An 18,742-nucleotide genomic window follows, 5' to 3' on the forward strand; every position below is an offset into this window, starting at 1 on the left:
TTTGCAATACCCATTACATTACTGGATTAACACATCTCAAGATCAGGTTCTGTGTGGCTTTACATAATGGCCCCTCAGTTGAGCTTCCACGTGAACAGCCACTACAACTTCTTGGCAAATCAAAGCCGGTGTAGTCAAAACCGTGAATGTTTCATTTGGATTAAAAACACAGTGTAGGCATAGCAATGGTCAATCATAACATGAACATAAAAGTCCCGCATAAACTTGTGAGAGCCTATATCCTCATATGGACCCTTGTTTATACCACTTGCCTGCTTGAGTCAGTGAGTCTCCTTTAAGAAAGTGTGAAGTCTCACCTTCCCAACCCTGAGCTGAAAGGTAGCTCCAGTCCCATGATTGGGCGGTCAAGGGTAGGGTCTAGAATCACGTGACTTTCTTCCAACCCTGGGACGCCATTTTGGAGGAAAGTTTGGAATTTCTGACACATAGGAAGAAAAAAAAGGAGGAGGAGATAACGAAAGAAGTTTGACGTTTAGGAAAACAATCCTCATTCTTCCGAAGGTGAAGAAGAATGAGGGAAACTGCGGACGTGAGGATTTGAATCGCTTGTGTTCACATTGAGCCCTTGCAAGCGCACGGCAGGGAGGTGTATATTTGCAGTTTGGGGAGTTTTTTTGGAAGCCCTACTGCAACTGGCGGCGACATATGTTCAGTTTTTCTCCGCAGCCGCGGAGCAGATTGGCGGTGGAGACTGAATCGCAGCGTCTGTGTGTCTTTTGAATGGAAGCGCAGGGCTGTCAGTGGAGTAAAGCTCAATTCTGTGTTGTCGCTCGACTGTCAGGTTAAAGAAGTGCAGCTCGCGCTCGACTCTAAAATCAATAGGCTCAGTTCATATCAGCCTGAACCGTCTTCATGTTTACCGGATAAACATTTGAGTTTCATGCCAACTGCGTCTAACTTACCCCTTCTTGACACTCTGGACGAACTCGTGTTGAGAGAGGAGCGTTTTATTATCGCGTGTATTGTTAATTTTTGTCGCGAGCTCTGCTGGATTGGTTATCGTGCACGAGCCCAACCTAAACATGCCAGTCAGAAAAAAAGGTGAGATAAACTTCGGATATACTTTTACGCAATCAGACATTGGAGCTGGTAAGTCACTTCTTGGAGGCTTAACAGAACATTGCAGACTGAATATAAACTGTAAAATTCTTTGGACGTGAGAACTGTCATACATTTTTTTTGTCCAGTCATCACCACATAGATTTGAAAACCTATGCCAAAGTATTTTATTATTTATTTAAGCTTTATTCAATCCACAAGAAGGCGGAGATTTAAACGTAGAGTCTGTTGCAGTATCGTGTAATTTTGTAATTCAGTAAACTTTCTGTCTGCCCTGTATAGATGCACAGAGGGCTCTGTTACTGCTGGAGGAATACCGGTCAAAACTCAGTAACACTGAAGACAGACAGCTGAGAAACTCTATCCAGAGAGTCATTGACATCTTCCAGAGTAACCTCTTCCAGGCGCTTATAGGTACTACAATGTGTCATTCAGCACTTCCTAGTTATAATGAAAATACTGTGTCATGCTGTGAGAGCTACTGTTTATTGGAACGAGTTGCATTCTATCTATCTATCTATCTATCTATCTATCTATCTATCTATCTATCTATCTATCTATCTATCTATCTATCTATCTATCTATCTATCTATCTATCTATCTCATTTTAATGTTACTTACAATTTTATTTAACAAAAAAGGGTACACAGGACAAGTGACTGAACTTTTTTGTGAGCCCTGTTGTAAATTTTCAGTATCTGAAGGGTTCATATTCACTGTGTGGAGGTTGCGATGCTTTCCCTCCAAAAGTTTGTGAGAGCTTGTCATTGCACAGAGGTGTTGAGTTGTAAAAGCCAATCAAGGCCGTGTGTTAGTCAAGCCATTGCCTCCGTTTTCAGAGGGGTGAGAACTTTTTGACATGTAGGTGACTATACTAAAGAGTACCTAATACTATGATGTGAATGGTAAAAAAACCCCAAAAAACAATTGAAATGAATTCTTCGAAGCAGTGTAAACTATTGTTTAGAGTAATATCTGAGGATGTTCTTGTATAAAGAGATCTGCTTTGCATTGAGTTATCTTGTAGTTTGTTTTGAGGAGCTGCATTATAGTGTTTCTTAGTTCTCTGGTTTATTTATTTATTTGATAGGGACAGTTTACAGGCACTGTAAATAAGCCAGAGTTCTATATATATATATATATGTATATATCATTTTTTTTTTAGACATGGTAAATATCACAAATAAAAATCACAATTATCCACAAATAATAAAATGTGTAAATAGTGGCGTACCTCCCTGAGGCATTTAAAGGGTTGGTTCAACCAAAAATGAAAATAATATAATTTATTACTCACCCTCATGTCGTTCCACACCCATAAGACCTTCGTTAATCTTGGGAACGCAAATTAAGATATTTTTGTTAAAATCCGATATGCCTGCATAGTCAGCAATGACATTTCCTCTCTCAAGATCCATTAAAGTACTAAAAACATATTAAATCAGTTCATGTGAGTACAGTGGTTCAATAATAATATTATAAAGTGATGAGAATATTTTTTTTGCGCCAAAAAACAAAATAATGACTTCTATAGTGATGGCCGATTTCAAAGCACTGCTTTATGAAGCATGAGCATTTATGAATCAGCGTGTCGAATCAGTGGTTCGGAGTGCCAAAGTCACGTGATTTCAGCAGTTTGGCGGTTTGACACACAATCCGAATCATGATTAGACACACTGATTCATGGAGCTCCGAAGCTTCATGAAGCAGTGTTTTGAAATCGGCCATCACTATATAAGTCGTTATTTTGTTTTGTTTTTTGGCACACCAAAAATATTCTCGTCGCTTTATAATATTAATGTTGAATCACTGCACTCACATGAACTGATTTAAATATGTTTTTGGTACATTAATGGATCTTGAGAGAGGAAATGTCATTGTTGGCTATGGAGGCCTCACTGAGCCATCGGATTTCAACAAAAATATCTTAATTTGCATTCCAAAGATTAACGAAGGTCTTACAGGTGTGGGATGCCATGAGGGTGAGTAATAAATTACATTATTTTCATTTTTGGGTGAACTAACCCTTTAACATCCTTCTGTGTACCCCCCCCCTCTTCCACTTAGACTGCAGTCACACCCTTTTCCATTTCCATTTTTTACCTATTAACCTATTAAATGTATGTAATGTTTTATGTCAAATTCTTAAAATCCCAATAATGTAATTATTAATATTATTACTTTATTCATTAATAATCAACTTAAATCAGTACCAACAAAAGACATCTTTGCACTGCAGTGGCAAGCTCCATCTAGATGTATTTACACAGTTTAATCCTGCTTAGTGGAATGAATTCAATTAAAGTGCCATAAATAATGTTATGAGATAATGTTTTAGATACTAAAAAATGTTCAATAGTAAAATATGAAATTATGGTAAAATCAAAGTTGATACTTCAAAATATTCAACTAAAACCACCACAAAGTAAGTGGCAGCAAGTCACTCTCTTAATGAGTGAGTCATCGAGTCATTCATTCATTTGAGCAACAAAGCAAGTGGCTGTGTTTATGAATAGGTAATTGAATCCTTGACTCTCCTGATTCGTTCAATGCCATGGATTTGTTCACTGACACAATGTAATGTAGCATGATTTACTAAGGTAGCATACTTTCATTATATGCATGCTGCTTGTGTGGATGCAGTCAGTTTTGACCGCAAAAGATAATTTAATTTGACTGGATGTCATGTATTTGACCTTTTATTGCACTACCGTTTTCCTGTTTTTATGTTAGAGGTGGCATTTTGCCTGTTATAAATGCATGCTCTGTTTTAATGTTATTTTGGGTAGGGCAGAATTAAATGAACGGCAAAACTCAGCATTTTGTTTGCATACCCCCTCTGTCACCTCATGTACCCCAGTTTGGGAACCACTGTCTTAGGCCAGCCGTTTGAAACTAGGCAAAGAAAGCAACCACAAGGAATGCTGAACACTGAACAGCCTGTTTGAGGCTGTTTCTCTGGGGTTTAACTGGCCATGTGCCAGTGACTTCCTTTGTTTGACCCTCAAGGTGTGGAGGCTTCCTGTAATAACTTCATCCTCTGTTTCTCATTTTTTAGAAAAAAACCCATAAGTTTTGTTGCTTGAGTTGTTGAAGGGAAAGAGTTATACTTAATGTGTGCTTAGTTACTTGTTTTATTGTCTACTGAAATGGTCATGTGTTTTAGGACAAAGACTGATCAGCTTCCTCTTTGTAAATGTATTTCACCAATGTGTTTTGCTTCAGTTTGAAAGCAAACTCGTTTTGTAAAAAGCACAAAAACTTATTTAGAGAGGGTGGGAAAATTACAAACAATTGAATTGCATATCACAACACAAGAGTTGTAAATATCTAAAAAATATCTATAAAATATTCTGTTGTCCTGGCTGGAGCACTATGTGTGCCTCACCACTGTTCTGTATCTCAGACAACAGTCTTACTCTAAGCTGCCGTGATGAATCGTCGTGCTCAACATTGCTGGATAAGTTCATACATCATACATGTGTAATCACCCTCATGCGTAGTCTCGTTCAGGTTCACACAAACACGCACAGAAATCCCTCTACTCATATGTGTCCTGCATGCACACATGCTCTTCTTAAGAGAGCCGCCAATGAAAAATGCGTTGGAGTGACAGTTTTTCAATTTGACTTTTCCTCAGATATGTATTCTAAAGGACAAACAAAATGTAATCCGTCTGTTGACATGATTACCCCAGTCCTAATCCGTAGGCTGATGATTTACGATGGTTTCTCTGAGAGAGCAGCACATGCAATACTCATGGTTTCTCAATGATTAGAGCATTAAGATCCCTCCTAGGATGCCAAAGAAGAAGAGTTAACCAGAGCAGGGCAGGTCTCCTCCTGCTTGCAAAATGTGGGTCACAAGACAGACCAGGTTTACCCTTGACAGAACCTCCCCGCCTCATGAGTTCCTAGTTAATTGTTTTGAAAATGAGACTGAGTAAGAGTAAGATTAAATCACATTATCTAAAATAGATAATGGTGAGGTTTTCTGTTCACACACAGAAGAAACTTTTTTTTTTTTTTTTTTTTTTTTTTTTTTAAAAAGCTCTTAGTGCTTCATAAAGAGCTGGAGTGGTGAATCTGATATTACAGATATTCTGAAACAGAATATGTAATGGATAAAAATCACTTCCTCAAGTAGATAGGAAGCATCTCACTTGGGCAAACGTCAAGCCAGCCAAAAAATGCTATCATATATTTTAAAATGATTCCCTTATGTACCCCTCATCTAAATTATTGTAATATCAAAAGTCGATCATTTCAATCATAATATTAATTGCCTACAGAAAGCATTAACATTCCATAATCTGTAAATGAGCCATCAGATAATGAAGACATGTGTCAGAGGTAAAGAGACCCGGCAGGCTCTGTGAACTGTGGAAATTCTATCCTGTGGCTGCAGAGGTCTGTTAATCGGACGTCAATACAGCACTCTGTTCAAGGGCTGTCTTACCACATATCTTATTCCGGAGGGAGAAAAGTGAACATGAGACTAAGAGAAACCTGGGAATCGGCTGAGAGTTACGCCTTCGTTTTGACTGGCTCAGTTTTTTTAATCTCCAATTATCATCTACACTATGAAATATAACACATTTAAGGAGATAAGTCCAGTTACAGCTTTTTAGCTTTTACATTCTGTTATGAATCCACTATCATTTACATTTTACCTGTTTTTTTTTTTTTTTCTTCAGTCTTGTAAACTTAGTTGTGAAAAGATCACAAAGAGTTGAAGTGTCTAGGTCACAAATATACAACATCTCTATTAAGTATTTGTGATGTTCCATAGATTATTTGGGACCTAATTATACATCAGTTTGAATTACCATAGTGTCTGATGCAGCTTGTGTTTTCTACTGGTTGTGAATCATGCACCTGTTTAGATTTGATATCGGACACATTCGGGCTGATATTATAAAGATCATGTAAAGCATGACCATTTGTACTATCAACGGTTTTGATGTGTCGCGGTAGTACTACTAAAATAGGCAGCGATTAAAAGTGTTAGAGCTCCATTTTTATCATGCACATTGCGTACTCTCAGAGCATGGATGGGGTCACTGAACTGACATGAATAAACAGAACGCCTCATAATGTCATTGGTATTATACTAAGGTGAAAAGAGTGTGTTGTTCAGTATTAACCACCTAATACTGATTCTCAAACAATGATTAAATCTCTGTGTACCTCACTCAGAAATTTGTGCTCATTAGTGATTTGATTCAATCATAACTTCATCAGATGCCAGACTGATTTGCCACAGTGACCAGATTAAAGATCTTACTCATAACCCCACTGGTTATTACTTTACTTCATCGTATGCATGTTTTATCCTGGCTGACCAAAAGCTTAAGGGCAGCCATGTTGTTGTCCATACTGTTTAAATCTGCTAGAACAAACAGATGTATCATTTTGGAGTCAAAGGCTGGGCGTTAGAAAGATGCTTTTTAGCGCAATTTGAACATGATGGCCTGGTTTCACAGACAGGGCTTAGACTATGTCAGGATTAGGCCTTAGTTAAAGGTGCTAAAGAGGATGTTTTGTTTTATACATTTTTGCAATATTACTTGAAACTGTCTTTACTAACTGATAAAAGACTATTTATTAGGTCCACTGAAAGGAATAATATTAATATACATCATCTGTGCACGAGGTAGGGCCTTAAAAACATCAGCCAATGATCGCGTAAACGATTGGCCCTCTGGCTTGTCAATCACTGCCGTGACGTTCCTTGTGAGAGACGTGCGCGGATTGGCCCTCTGGCTTGTCAATCACTGCCATGACGTTCCTTGTGAGAGACGAGCACGGCTGCACGCTCCATTAACTTTCCACACTCCACAGGCGCCGCATGCGATGTTTTTGTCCGAAGACAGGAGTAACAACTGCAGATTATGAGTTTCCTGCGGTGAGTCCGACATAATGAATCCACTAACACAACACAGCGAATGCCGGTGGTAAACACTCGTGTTCCAATACGAGTGTTTACGAGTTTTGGGAGGCGTTCCTTTGAAGGAGGGGGGTTGTTCTTACGCATGCGCTCATTTCAAAAACTCAGTAACAGTCTTTGGATTCTCAGTCGACGAAAAAATCCTCTCTATCACCTTTAAATTAGGACATTTAAGATGCTTTTATAAACGTGCCTTTACTGGTCAACTTAAGTCATCTTCATTTATATAGCACTTTTCACAATACATATTGTTTCAAAGTAGTTTCACAGTGACAACAGGAAAATTATTATCGAGCTAAAGATGTTTTTTGATTTAATCACGTCCGTTGTAAAAATTGCTAATTATTACTTTAGGGGCTGCTTAAATGACACCTTTCCTACTGAAAACCAATACCTTTAATGCATTTTTGCCGTTCATTTACATGTTTAGTCTATAGGTTTGCATGTTTGAGTGTGTATGTGCGCAGAAGCTTGTCCTTTTTAAAAAAGTGGTATTTGCCAAATTATTTGTCTGGTGCGCATAATACAGAAAAACTAGTTGTGTCGGCGGAATAATTTTGATAACGTTTTATCTATACATAGGGAAAGGAAAGGGAAGGAGGCCTTCACAGGGGATAGTTTAGTTGACACTTCTGGGCTCCGTTCTCATCATGTCTAGATGCAGGTTCTTCATCTCATCTGGATACGGCCTGGATCTGGCAGGCTGTGGCAAACCCCGGGATAAAAAGAGAGAGACTAATATTAGCGTAGATGCCATTCTTCTTATGATGTAGCGAGTACATCAGGTGTTATGGGAAGTGTTCCTGGTTCCGGCTGACCTAATCTATGCAGCCTAACAATTTACAGAAGTAGATAATGGTTTATGTGTATGCAAGTTTAAACAGATGTGTTTTTAGTCTAGATTTAAACTGACAGAATGTGTCTGCTTCCCGAACAGCGATAGGAAGACTTCCAAAGTTTAGGTGGTAAATAGGAAAAGGATCTACCGCCTGCAGTTGATTTTGATATTCTAGGTATTATCAACTGTCCAGAATTCTAAGATCGCAATAAACGTGAAGGACAATAATGCATTAAGACCTCGCTCAGCTACTGGGGAGCTAAACCATTTAGTGCTTTGTTAGTAATTAGTAAGATTTTAAAATCTATACAATGTTTAACAGGAAGCCAATGCAGTGTTGACAGAACTGGGCTAATATGGTCATACTTCCTGGTTCTAGTAAGAACTCTAGCTGCTGCGTATTGGACCAGCTGTAGTTTAACAGGCGAGCGGAACAACCACCCAGTAAAGCGTTACAGTAATCTAGCCTTGAGGTCATGAACGCATGAACTAACTGTTCCACATTTGTCATTGAGAGCATATGTCGTAGTTTAGATATATTTTTAAGATGGAAGAATGCGGTTTTACAGATACTAGAAACATGGCTTTTAAATGAAAGATTGGTATCAAAGAGCACACCCAGGTTCCTAACTGATGACAAACACATAACAGAGCAGCCATCAAGTGTTAGACAGTATTCTAGGTTATTACGTGAAGAAGTTTTTGGTCTGAAAATTAGAATCTTTGTACTGGTGTACATCTTGAGACAAAACAATGGCACTGACATATTTTAAGGTATTTCAGTGTAAACATGCATTTTAGTCTACGACTAGGCTTAAACCTTGTTTGGGAAACCGGGCAGATTAGTTTTCCAGATTGGTGCTCCAGTAGCCTTTTTGAGCATTTTGTGATCAGACTCTCTTGTCGTCAGATAGGATACCTGAAGTAAGCAAACCATTAACTGTTATTTAACTTTAAGTTGGTCAAAACCCATAATAAAGAGCACTAAGCAGCACAATGAGAAGTTGAACTGTAATTACGGTGTTCGACAAAGGTAGAAATAAATGAGCAAAGCGTTACACAAATCATACAACACAATCTCAAGGTGCGTTCTATTCGACCGTAAGTGGACTGCGAAGTGGACTTCACACGGTATTTCGCCATCTTAAGTGAGATTCCATTCCGAAGGGAGCGAACATGTTCCGTTCGAAGGGCACTGCGAACGGCATAGGGAATAAGGGAACATCGATACATCACTTCACAGGAGGTAGAGAGGTAAAATTACCCAACTGTCATTGCGCACCACGTCACCATTCAGAACTACGACGAAGCAAAGCCGTTGAAAGAGTTTAACGGCTCTCTGGTTTTGAGTATGAATACATTTTATACGAACGAAAGTATGAATGGTTATGGCGATGAGTGTTACATTTGTATATTTTATTGTATGAATAGGCATGACAAAGCAGCTAAGGCTCTATCATTTATTTTATTTTATTTTATTTAATGTTACCTCAGGAGTGTTTATGCGGCTGCGCGTGGAAAAGAAAGCGCATGAGACCATAGATTAAGAATACATTTATACAGTTAACCAAATGAGAATTTATTTTCATATGGCATGACAGTTACATCTTCAAATCTGTTAAGAGTCGATTTTAAATTCGAAAGTAAATTAAAATATCTATTTATTTATTTATGTCATCAATCTGTCGACTTTCTTTGATGACGTTTGCAGGGCATTCCAAATGAACGATTATTGTCAGCGTAGTCCACTTCAACTGATATACCGTGCTCAGGGAGTAGGGAGCAGTGAACACTGCGTAGGGACCCTGTCGAATGGAACGCAGCTTCAGACACTAATATCTGGATGAGATTAGATTTCTCACATATTTTCCTCAGGAGTCAGTTAAAAAATCTTTGGTAATTTGCTCTTCACTTCTGTAATTACTGCTTAGCTGATTTAAGACAAATATAAGGTGAAACTTGGCAAAGTGTAAATGCATCTGGTTGTTCAGGCTACATAAGGAAACATTACTTCTCCGATATTGGCATACTTAATTTGGGAGCCCCACAGTCAACATGTAAGGAAGCAGCCATGGATGGAGCAAATACTAAACACTAATTGACTAATTTAAAAATACAAAAAGTAGGCTTCAAATATACTTGTTCAGCATAACAACACGTGAATGATTTGCTTGCAAATAGAGGGTTTTTCGCCATCTGCTTCCTGATGTGCTTCAATGAGATTTACAGATGAGGTTATGAAATATTTTGCTCTGATATTGCAGCTGACTCAGCTAGAGTGCTGTGTAAATGCACACTCTTATATAATGCATTTTTAATTTGTTTGATGCATGATGATTCAGCACTTGAAAAATCATTAGGACCTTTGATTTATGTGTCCCAGATTGTTTTTAGTAAGATAGCATAGTTTGCTCCCATCCCATCCCATCCCACCCCTACTTTTGAACAGGTCGATTGCCAATTTGAAGCTGCTCTTGACATTTTGTGTTCTATAGTTTTCTGATTATTTCTGAACTCTTTAAAGAGTTGTCATATGACCTGCTGTCAGATGTCACTACATGTTACAAACAAGATATGCTTTGGAATAATGCCAGTCAGTAGTTGCAATGCCATCCAAAGCTGCAAATTTAACTGCGCAGAATTGGAATATCGCATAAAACATTTGTGAATAAAGTATCCTATGTGTTCAAGAGAGCAAAATCATAACTTCCTGGGAAACTGTCACAAAATATCTGTAATAAAAGTGGAAGTTTTTGAAATCTGGGAAGATTCAATCTGGGAAGATTTAATCACTTAACCAACCCCCCCTGCCAAAAAAAAAAAAAAAAAAAAATTATACTTATGAAAATGTGAAATGAAGGCCTTTGCATTTCAGCTGAATAACTTTAGTCTTTGGTTTTCAGTAAATATAGTGCTCAGCGTAAATGAGTACACCCCCTTTGAAAAGTAACATTTTAAACAACATCTCAATAAACACAAACAATTTCCATAGTGTTGACAAGGCTGTTGAACTTTATAACATTAAAGTCTTCTAGGCATGGAATGAACAAGTTGGCGACATTTTGCAACATCTATCTTTTTTCATTCTTCTAGAATGACCTCTTTTAGAGAGGATGGAGGATGATGCTCAACTTGCCTCTTCAGAATTCCAAGAGGTGTTCGATTGGGTTCAGATCAGGAGCCACTGAATCTTTTCACCCTGTTCTTCTTCAGAAATCCAACAGTGGCCTTAGATGTGTGTTTAGGATCGTTGTCATGTTGGAAAAGTGCACGACGACCAAGGGCACAGAGTGATGGTAGCATCTTCTCTTTCATTATAGAGCAGTACATCTGTGAATTCATGATGCCATCAATGAAATGCAGCTCCCCGACACCAGCAGCAATCATGCAGCCACACATAAGGACACTGCCACCACCATGTTTCACTGTAGGCACCTTGCATTGTTCTTTGTATTCCTCACCTTTGCAATGCCATACAGTTTTGAAGCCATCAGTTCCAAAAACATTTATCTTGGTCTCATCACTCCTGTGTATAGAGTCCCAGTAGTCTTCATCTTTGTCAGCATGGACCCTTGCAAACTGTAGGTGGGCTTTAGGAGAGGCTTCTTTCGTGGACAGCACCCATGCATGCCATTCCTCTGCAGTGTACGCCATATTGTGTCACGGGAAATAGTCACCCCAGTTTGGCTTTCTAATTCTTTAGATGACTGCAGTGAACTTGCATGCCGATTTTCTTCAACCCTTCTCATCAGAAGACGCTCCTGTCGAGGTGTTAACTACTGTGGATGACCTGGACGTCTCTGTGAGATGGTTGCAGTTCCATCTTATTAAAATTTTTGTACCACTTCTGCTACAGTATTCTGACTGATAAGTAAAGCTGTGCTGATCTTCTTGTAGCTTCACCGTTCTGGTGTAAAGAAATTATTTTCTTTCTCAGGTCTTGTGACATTTCTCTTCCATGTGGTTCAGTTGCTGACAGCATGAAATGGGAAGGGGTTTTAACACCCTTTTATGGTCAACTGTCTGCTGGACACCTGTGTAATGAATAATTAGACTCATCTTTGGTTGAATTCTTGTTAAGTTATACATTTGCAGTCTAAAATTTAGCTTTGCTCCAGAGACTTTCAGTGGGGTGTACTAATTTTTTGCTTCACCCTAATTTGAGTAAAACTGAAAATTTTGTTCTAATGTTATATTAATAACTTTACTTTCATGTTACAAGTTAAACAGATGTTATATAAAACTTAGTTTTGTCAACATTTTGGAAATTGTTTTTGTGTTCAATGAGATATTGTTTAAAATGTTACTTTTCAAAGGGGGTGTACTCATTTACACTGAGCACTGTAGGTTCAGTATTTTTTTTTCCTGTCTTTGTTTTATTTTAAGAGTAGATGCATGTCTGAGAGGTCAGTCTGATGTTAAATGGTAGGATTCTGTGACACCCCCTTGCTTCTCAAAGACTTACAGGGGCAATGACAAGTGAACGAACAGCGATTAATCTCAATATATATCCTGGATTAGTTTACCCATCCGGCACTTTCGTGTCTGTGGCACAAACCTTTTATTATTGACTAGCCTTAATAAAGGAACCAAAATCACATTTCAGACCTAGATATAGAAAAATGCTAGATCTAAATTTTTAATGGTCATAGGACAAATGCTCATTCTACATGAGTGGGAGCTCAATTACAAGGCAGTGTTTTTTTTTTAGAGGGGCTGTGAAGTCACTGGACTCAGTATTTCTACAGGGAAACCAGAGATGAGGGAATCACCCCCACCAGCTGCGTGCATTATAAAAATATTTATTCTCATTTCTGTGAAGCTCCATGTGATCCAGCATGTATTTTCAGCCCTGTTACCCAATCTCTGCCATGCATAGAAGAACTGTAACCCTCTGCTATTTTCTCTCTCGACTGAGCGTCGAACAGCATAGCTAACCATAGCGCAGAACTGCATTCTCTCAAACAGTCATTTCCCCTCTGCTTGTGGAAGGGACTAGTTCCCTAATTTATTTTAAACTGAACATGTGCCTTTTGTATGTGTAAATAGTTTCTGTTTGTTTGATTGTTAGAGTGTATGAACTTCTGTCTTATCTGCCACATTCATACATAAACATGCACTGTTTACTCACGACTGGGTGGTGACTTTCAAATGAGTGCAATAAATGTTCATAATAAGAAGTTCCTGTGGGATCCATCTGACCCTTGTATCATTATGATTGTAACCTGAAGAATGTTGTAACAGTTGTTAACGACCCTTAAATCTCCCATGACCTCCAGTTTCAGTCCACACTCTTGTTGGTAATCTTTAAATTGCTGTTCACTCTAGGATGTGTATTTATAGATACATGCCATTAGCAACCAAATCACATCAGAGACCCTGATCAGTGAACAAGGTTTTAAAGCTGCACAATTAATGTGTCCTTGAATGACCTTCAAAACTCTTATCGAGCTCACATATACAGTTAACCGTAAAAAGATATTTATATACTTAAGTCACAATTAAAATGTAGGAATGTTTTCACAATTAAAATGTACACACATTTAGGCACTTTTTGGTTGTCAAACATTAGAGGAACACCCTGTGTGAACTTGAGGGGAACTGAAATCATACATTCACACACACACAAAAAAAAAAAAAAAATCACAGTGGGACCAGTTGGTTAGAAAATAATTGCAGAAATGACCTTTTTTGATATGAAATCATCTATGCAATGAAATTCATACATTTATGTGTGACTTCAGTTTCTAAATACTTTGTGGGGCCTCTGTATCTTGCTTTTCCTTTTTAGTAAGCTCTCTCAGGTATATTACAGAAACATTTCCTCTTGAAAATGTATAGTTTCTCTTTATTCAGATATCCAGGAATTTTACGAAGTGACCTTATTGGATAATCAGAGATGTGGGGAATCAGTGAAAGTGCCCGATGCAATGCCCCCAGTGAACTTGTGGGATTTCTCCAGCATTCAAAGCTCAACGGTGACTTCCGACACCCTGCCCAGTCTTAGCACCAGCATAGAGGTAAGAGTGCTCCAATTTTTAATTTTCTGAGTTAGATTACCGAATAGAGTTTAGAAATATCTGAAATGTCTGGTCTGATTTGTTTTAGGTCAATTTGATGCTGTTTAAAACATTTTAATTCATTACTGCTAAGCATCTAAACATCTTGCAATTTAAAAACATTGATGTTGTCAAAGAAAATGGCATACTGTTTGTTTCTTTTTAAACAAGTTATGCCATAATATGGTCCTTTTAATTAGACGGCATTCAGATTTCAAAGCACTAACCAAACATGACATTGATTGTTTGACATGTTTATTTGAAATAGATCATGGCAGTCTTAAATATTAAATGAAAGGATTTTTTTTTTTTTTAAAGCAGTGCTGTGATTGGGGCCATTTTGCTGAGGTGCGTTTCCCAAAAGCAACTATGGGAAACGGGTCAACGGAACTTGCGACCATAGTTTGCTAAAGATGCTTTTGGGAAACGCACACCTGAACAGGACAGGAAATGTCTCTCCTACACAAAGCACATGTGCTTTTGCTGTTACACACTCTATGTAATAATCGGTCAGGTATTCTGAGAATCTGACATCCTGCTTTGCATGTTATCACAATTGTCAATGTTGGTGGAATTTGCTATAATCCATCTTAAAGAGTCTACTGGAAATCGTTTGCAGAATGACTCCTCACACTCACAGAAACTGTTGGAAAAGACACTCTATCCTCCTGGATTCAGGGGAAGTATTTCGGTCTCAGTAGCTGTGCGTGATTCTGCTGAAAACAAATATGACAGAGGAGTCTTTACGCTCCATGGCTCTAACTGCAGTCTCTGTGCATGCTGTTTGTGAGCTTGAATACTTTAGTAGCAGATGTTCTCTTTCCCTGAACAGAGGAACAGAAAGTTCAATCACTAAATGAATGAGATTAGTTATCACAGATTTGTTTCATTAGCTCATTTTTAATAAGTAAATTAAACAAGCAGTAAAAAAAATGTAGTAGATATGCAGATACCTTCAGACTTTTTCTGCTTGATGTTTGCTGAAATTAATGCAGCATTGGTTATTTCTCACCACACTTTTGAAAAACGTGAAAAAAATGGACATGGTAAGCTGTGGAGAGGAAAAGAGAACACAACAATTGTCTCTTCCAGTCAGTTTTATTTCTTTCAGTTAAAAATATCAAAGGTTCACAATGCATACTACATGCAAAAAAATTAAGAGATATTATACATGGTTTTGTACGCTACATTACACACCAGTAATTTTATATCTATAATTTAATGGTAAATAGCATGTTAAATATCACTTGTGAACAGTATTTTTTTTATTTTGCATCATTTATAATCAAGCTGCAATTTTGTCAAATTATACATAATAGTATGAACATATAAAGTGTATAGTGTGAGAATATCAAGTGTATAAAGCTAGTTTCATGGATTTCATGCTATCCATGAAACTAGCTTTATAGCAAAACAAAGGATTCAGACACTTTATTTCAAAATGTTTCAAGTGTCATTTGACCACAGAATATGAAACACTGTAATGAAAGAATTCTCCTCTAATGTATGTCCATTGTTGTGCATCGATTATTAGACAAATTAAAATATTGTGTGAAATCCACTGTGCCGAAAGTGTCCATAGTTAAAAAAAAAAAAAACAACAAAAAAAACCTCTCCTATATACCCCTATTTTTAGTTTACTTGTTGTACAGATAAGCTTTGGAAGTTTAAGGTAACTCAGAAGTTATCCACCTTTTTCCTACGACCCATGATGCTTTGCTTGAATTATGGGAGTAATTTCTGGTAAACTGTCAACAATCAGCGAAAGGTTCGCTCTGGGAATGCAATAATAAGCATTTCCAAAAACTGAGTATAATGAGATGACATTATTCTGCTTGTCCTTCAACCATCGAGCATTAAAGGGTAAGTTCACCCAAAAATGAAAATTCTGTTGTTAATTACTCTCCCTCATGTCGTCCCACACCCGTAAGACCTTCGTTTATCTTCTGAACACAAATTAAGATATTTTTCATAAAATCCGATGACTCGGTGAGGCCTGCATTGTCAGCAAGACAATTAACACTTTCAATGCCCAGAAAGCTACTAAAGACATATCTAAAACAGTATATGTGACTACAGTGGTTCAACCTTAATGTTATGAAGTGACGAGAATACTTTTTGTGTGCCAAAACAACAAGTAACAACTGTATTCAACAATATCTAGTGATGGGTGATTTCAAAACACTGCTGCATGAAGCTTTATGAATCTTTTGTTTCGAATCAGTGGTTCGGAGTACGTATCAAACGGGTATCTGAACTGCCTGAAGTCACGTGATTTCAGTAAACGAGGCTTTGTTACGTCATAAGTGTTTTGAAATTTCAATGGTTCACCACTGGAGGGCGTGGCTTTGGCAGTTGGATTCATGCTCCAAATACAGTGGAATACAAAGAGGAAAAAAAAGAAAATAATCAGGGGGAAAAGAATTCAGCGACTGAAGAGAGATCTTGCCATATATATTCTTGTTATACCATGTCACATTATTACCAAGTGTTAGATTACTCTCCTGATGTCTAAAAAAATAGAACATGAAGGACATTTTACATCTTCAGTCAAACTGTCGGATAAGGATTATTTGTAGCACGGCCTTATTATTTGAAATGATTTGTTTCAGTCTTTTCAGTGGAACTTCCCCAAATTGGAAGTGCCTCCCATAATTAAAACGCAGTAGGCACGTTAGAAAAAAGGTGGATACAATTTGTTTTACTAAAGTTTACTAAACATGTTTTGCCCCACTGTAACATCTGACATAATTATGAACAAACTAAATGGTTCATAAATAAATAAACATGCTTTGTGCCCAACTTCTCAGATTTCTAGAAAATTAGATGAATTGATCGCTTATAGTAACGATAGTGAGGTTATTTATTATGAAGATAGAATTGTTCCGTTGTTCCAGATAAACAGATTATGATCCACAAATAAATTAAAAGGGACAGTTATAGACTTCTAATTCGTGACCAGTGTTTTGTTTTTTTCTCTCTTCTGTGCCTCCACGTTTGTCATTGTGTCATTGCATTTGGGTCAATGGTTGCTCTTCCTCCCAAATTGACTGATGTGTACAGTCGTCCGCCAGAAGCTAGTTATTTGAATTTATAAAGATATAAATTCAATACATTTATAAGTTTACAAAGTTATAAATCCATTATAAACCTTGGAGGACTAAGGATATTTTTAAAAAATATCTCCATTTGTGTTTGTCTGAAAGATGCTCATAGACACCTATGACTTGAGGGTGAGTAAATCATGGTATAATTTTAGAGATTCACAAAAAAATAATTATATACACAAATAAATAGAATGAGATCCACAAATATATGTCAGAAGTTTCACAAAAATGAATTAAATTCACAAATAAATATAATGAGATTTTCTAATAAAAAATATAGTCACAAATGTTTTTATGTCACAAGCACAAGTCTGCCTGACATTCATTTATGAATCACCACCTGTACATTTGTGAATCGATTTCTACGGATTTGTGGATCTCTGCACACTTTTTTGGGATCTTTTCCTGCACATTTCTGAATCACCTCAAGAATTTGTGGATTTTGAAACAGTTCTAGCATCAAGACTGCAGACAAATCCACAGATAATGGCCACATTGCTCTGACCAATCGTGGCACGCTCTTGCTACAACCACAATCGTGTGCAGTCTCGTCCTGCATTGGCTTAGATAGGAAGTATAGGGTTCTTAAACATTGGTACAGTAAAAAGATGTTTAAATTTTGATTTCATTTCACCATTAGACTGTGTGTCAAGCCAAGCCAAACTACTATATATTATGCGCCATTTGAAAATGCCAGAGAAGCCGAGAACGTACTTGGTTACGTACGTAACCTTGGTTCCCTGAGATACGGGAATGAGTACTGCGTATGGGGAAAAGCTCCTTTTTCCTCCTTGCTGAAGCCTTTTTCAATAGCGCAGTGAAACTGCACGTCTATTGGCTCACAGGAATGGAACTCTTTGAACCAATGATGGTGTGGCGTAGTCGCGCGAGCCATTGGCGAAACAGCACGCCAACAAGCCCGCCAAAACGGGCGTGGCTTATGGCTATATAAGCCTGTGTTTTTGCCATGTATTCAGTTTAACTCGACTGAAGCGATGATACCGAGGTTACGTACGTAACCGAGTACGTTCCCTTTAGATACTCTCACTCATACTGCGTATGGGGAACGAATTCAATCAAGCCATGGCGCGACAGGGAACGACCAAACATAATGTGGGCGCCAGGGGGGCCCAGAGGATACGTGAGGGGCTAAAGCCGTCGAACCCTAGATGCACAGGGGCCGCAAGGCCCCTGGGAGAGCGTGACGACAATGCTCGGAGAGGCCGTCTGTTCACACCGAAAGGACCCGAGCATGTAAGGTCGGGATGTCCAAATTGTAAAATCTGACAAAAGTGGACGGCGAGGACCAGCCGGCCGCCTCACAGATGTCTTTGAGAGAAACGCCACTAGACCACGCCCAGGATGAGGCCATGCCTATAGTGGAGTGAGTGGGCTCTTACTCTTATGGGGCAGTCCAGGCCCATAGAGGTGTAGCATAGAGCAATTGCGTCGACTATCCAACACGAGAAGCGTTGCTTAGAGACAGGAGACCCTTTGGTGCGGCAGCCAAAACAGATGAAGAGCTGGTCTGACTGCCTGAACGGCTGAGACCGCTCAACATAGATCCTCAATGCCCTGACGGGGCAGAGTAAATGCACCTCTCGCTCGTCCGTGGAAGGAGGTAGCGCTGAGAGGGAAATAACCTGTGCTCTGAACGGGGTTGAGAGCACCTTGGCTCATAGCCATGTCTGGGTTTTAGAACGACCTTA

General features: G+C 38.3%; 1 protein-coding gene across 11 annotated transcripts in view; it reads left to right on the forward strand.

Moving 5' to 3' along the window:
• Positions 1-436: 436 nt before the first annotated feature.
• Positions 437-18,742, forward strand: part of dlg1b (discs large MAGUK scaffold protein 1b) — a 146,603-nt gene continuing 128,297 nt past the window's right edge. For 6 of the 11 annotated variants that reach the window (XM_067363948.1, XM_067363950.1, XM_067363951.1 and 3 more), the window contains exons 1-3: positions 437-1,110; positions 1,363-1,494; positions 13,724-13,887. In XM_067363948.1, coding sequence (XP_067220049.1) covers positions 1,044-1,110; positions 1,363-1,494; positions 13,724-13,887 — 363 coding nt within the window. In that variant the 5' untranslated portion in view covers positions 437-1,043. The remainder of the gene's footprint in view (positions 1,111-1,362; positions 1,495-13,723; positions 13,888-18,742) is intronic. The other 5 variants (XM_067363949.1, XM_067363955.1, XM_067363957.1 and 2 more) reach the window with 1 other exon arrangement.

This window comes from Chanodichthys erythropterus, chromosome 16 (assembly GCF_024489055.1).
Source record: "Chanodichthys erythropterus isolate Z2021 chromosome 16, ASM2448905v1, whole genome shotgun sequence".
Classification (NCBI taxonomy): Eukaryota; Metazoa; Chordata; class Actinopteri; order Cypriniformes; family Xenocyprididae; genus Chanodichthys; species Chanodichthys erythropterus.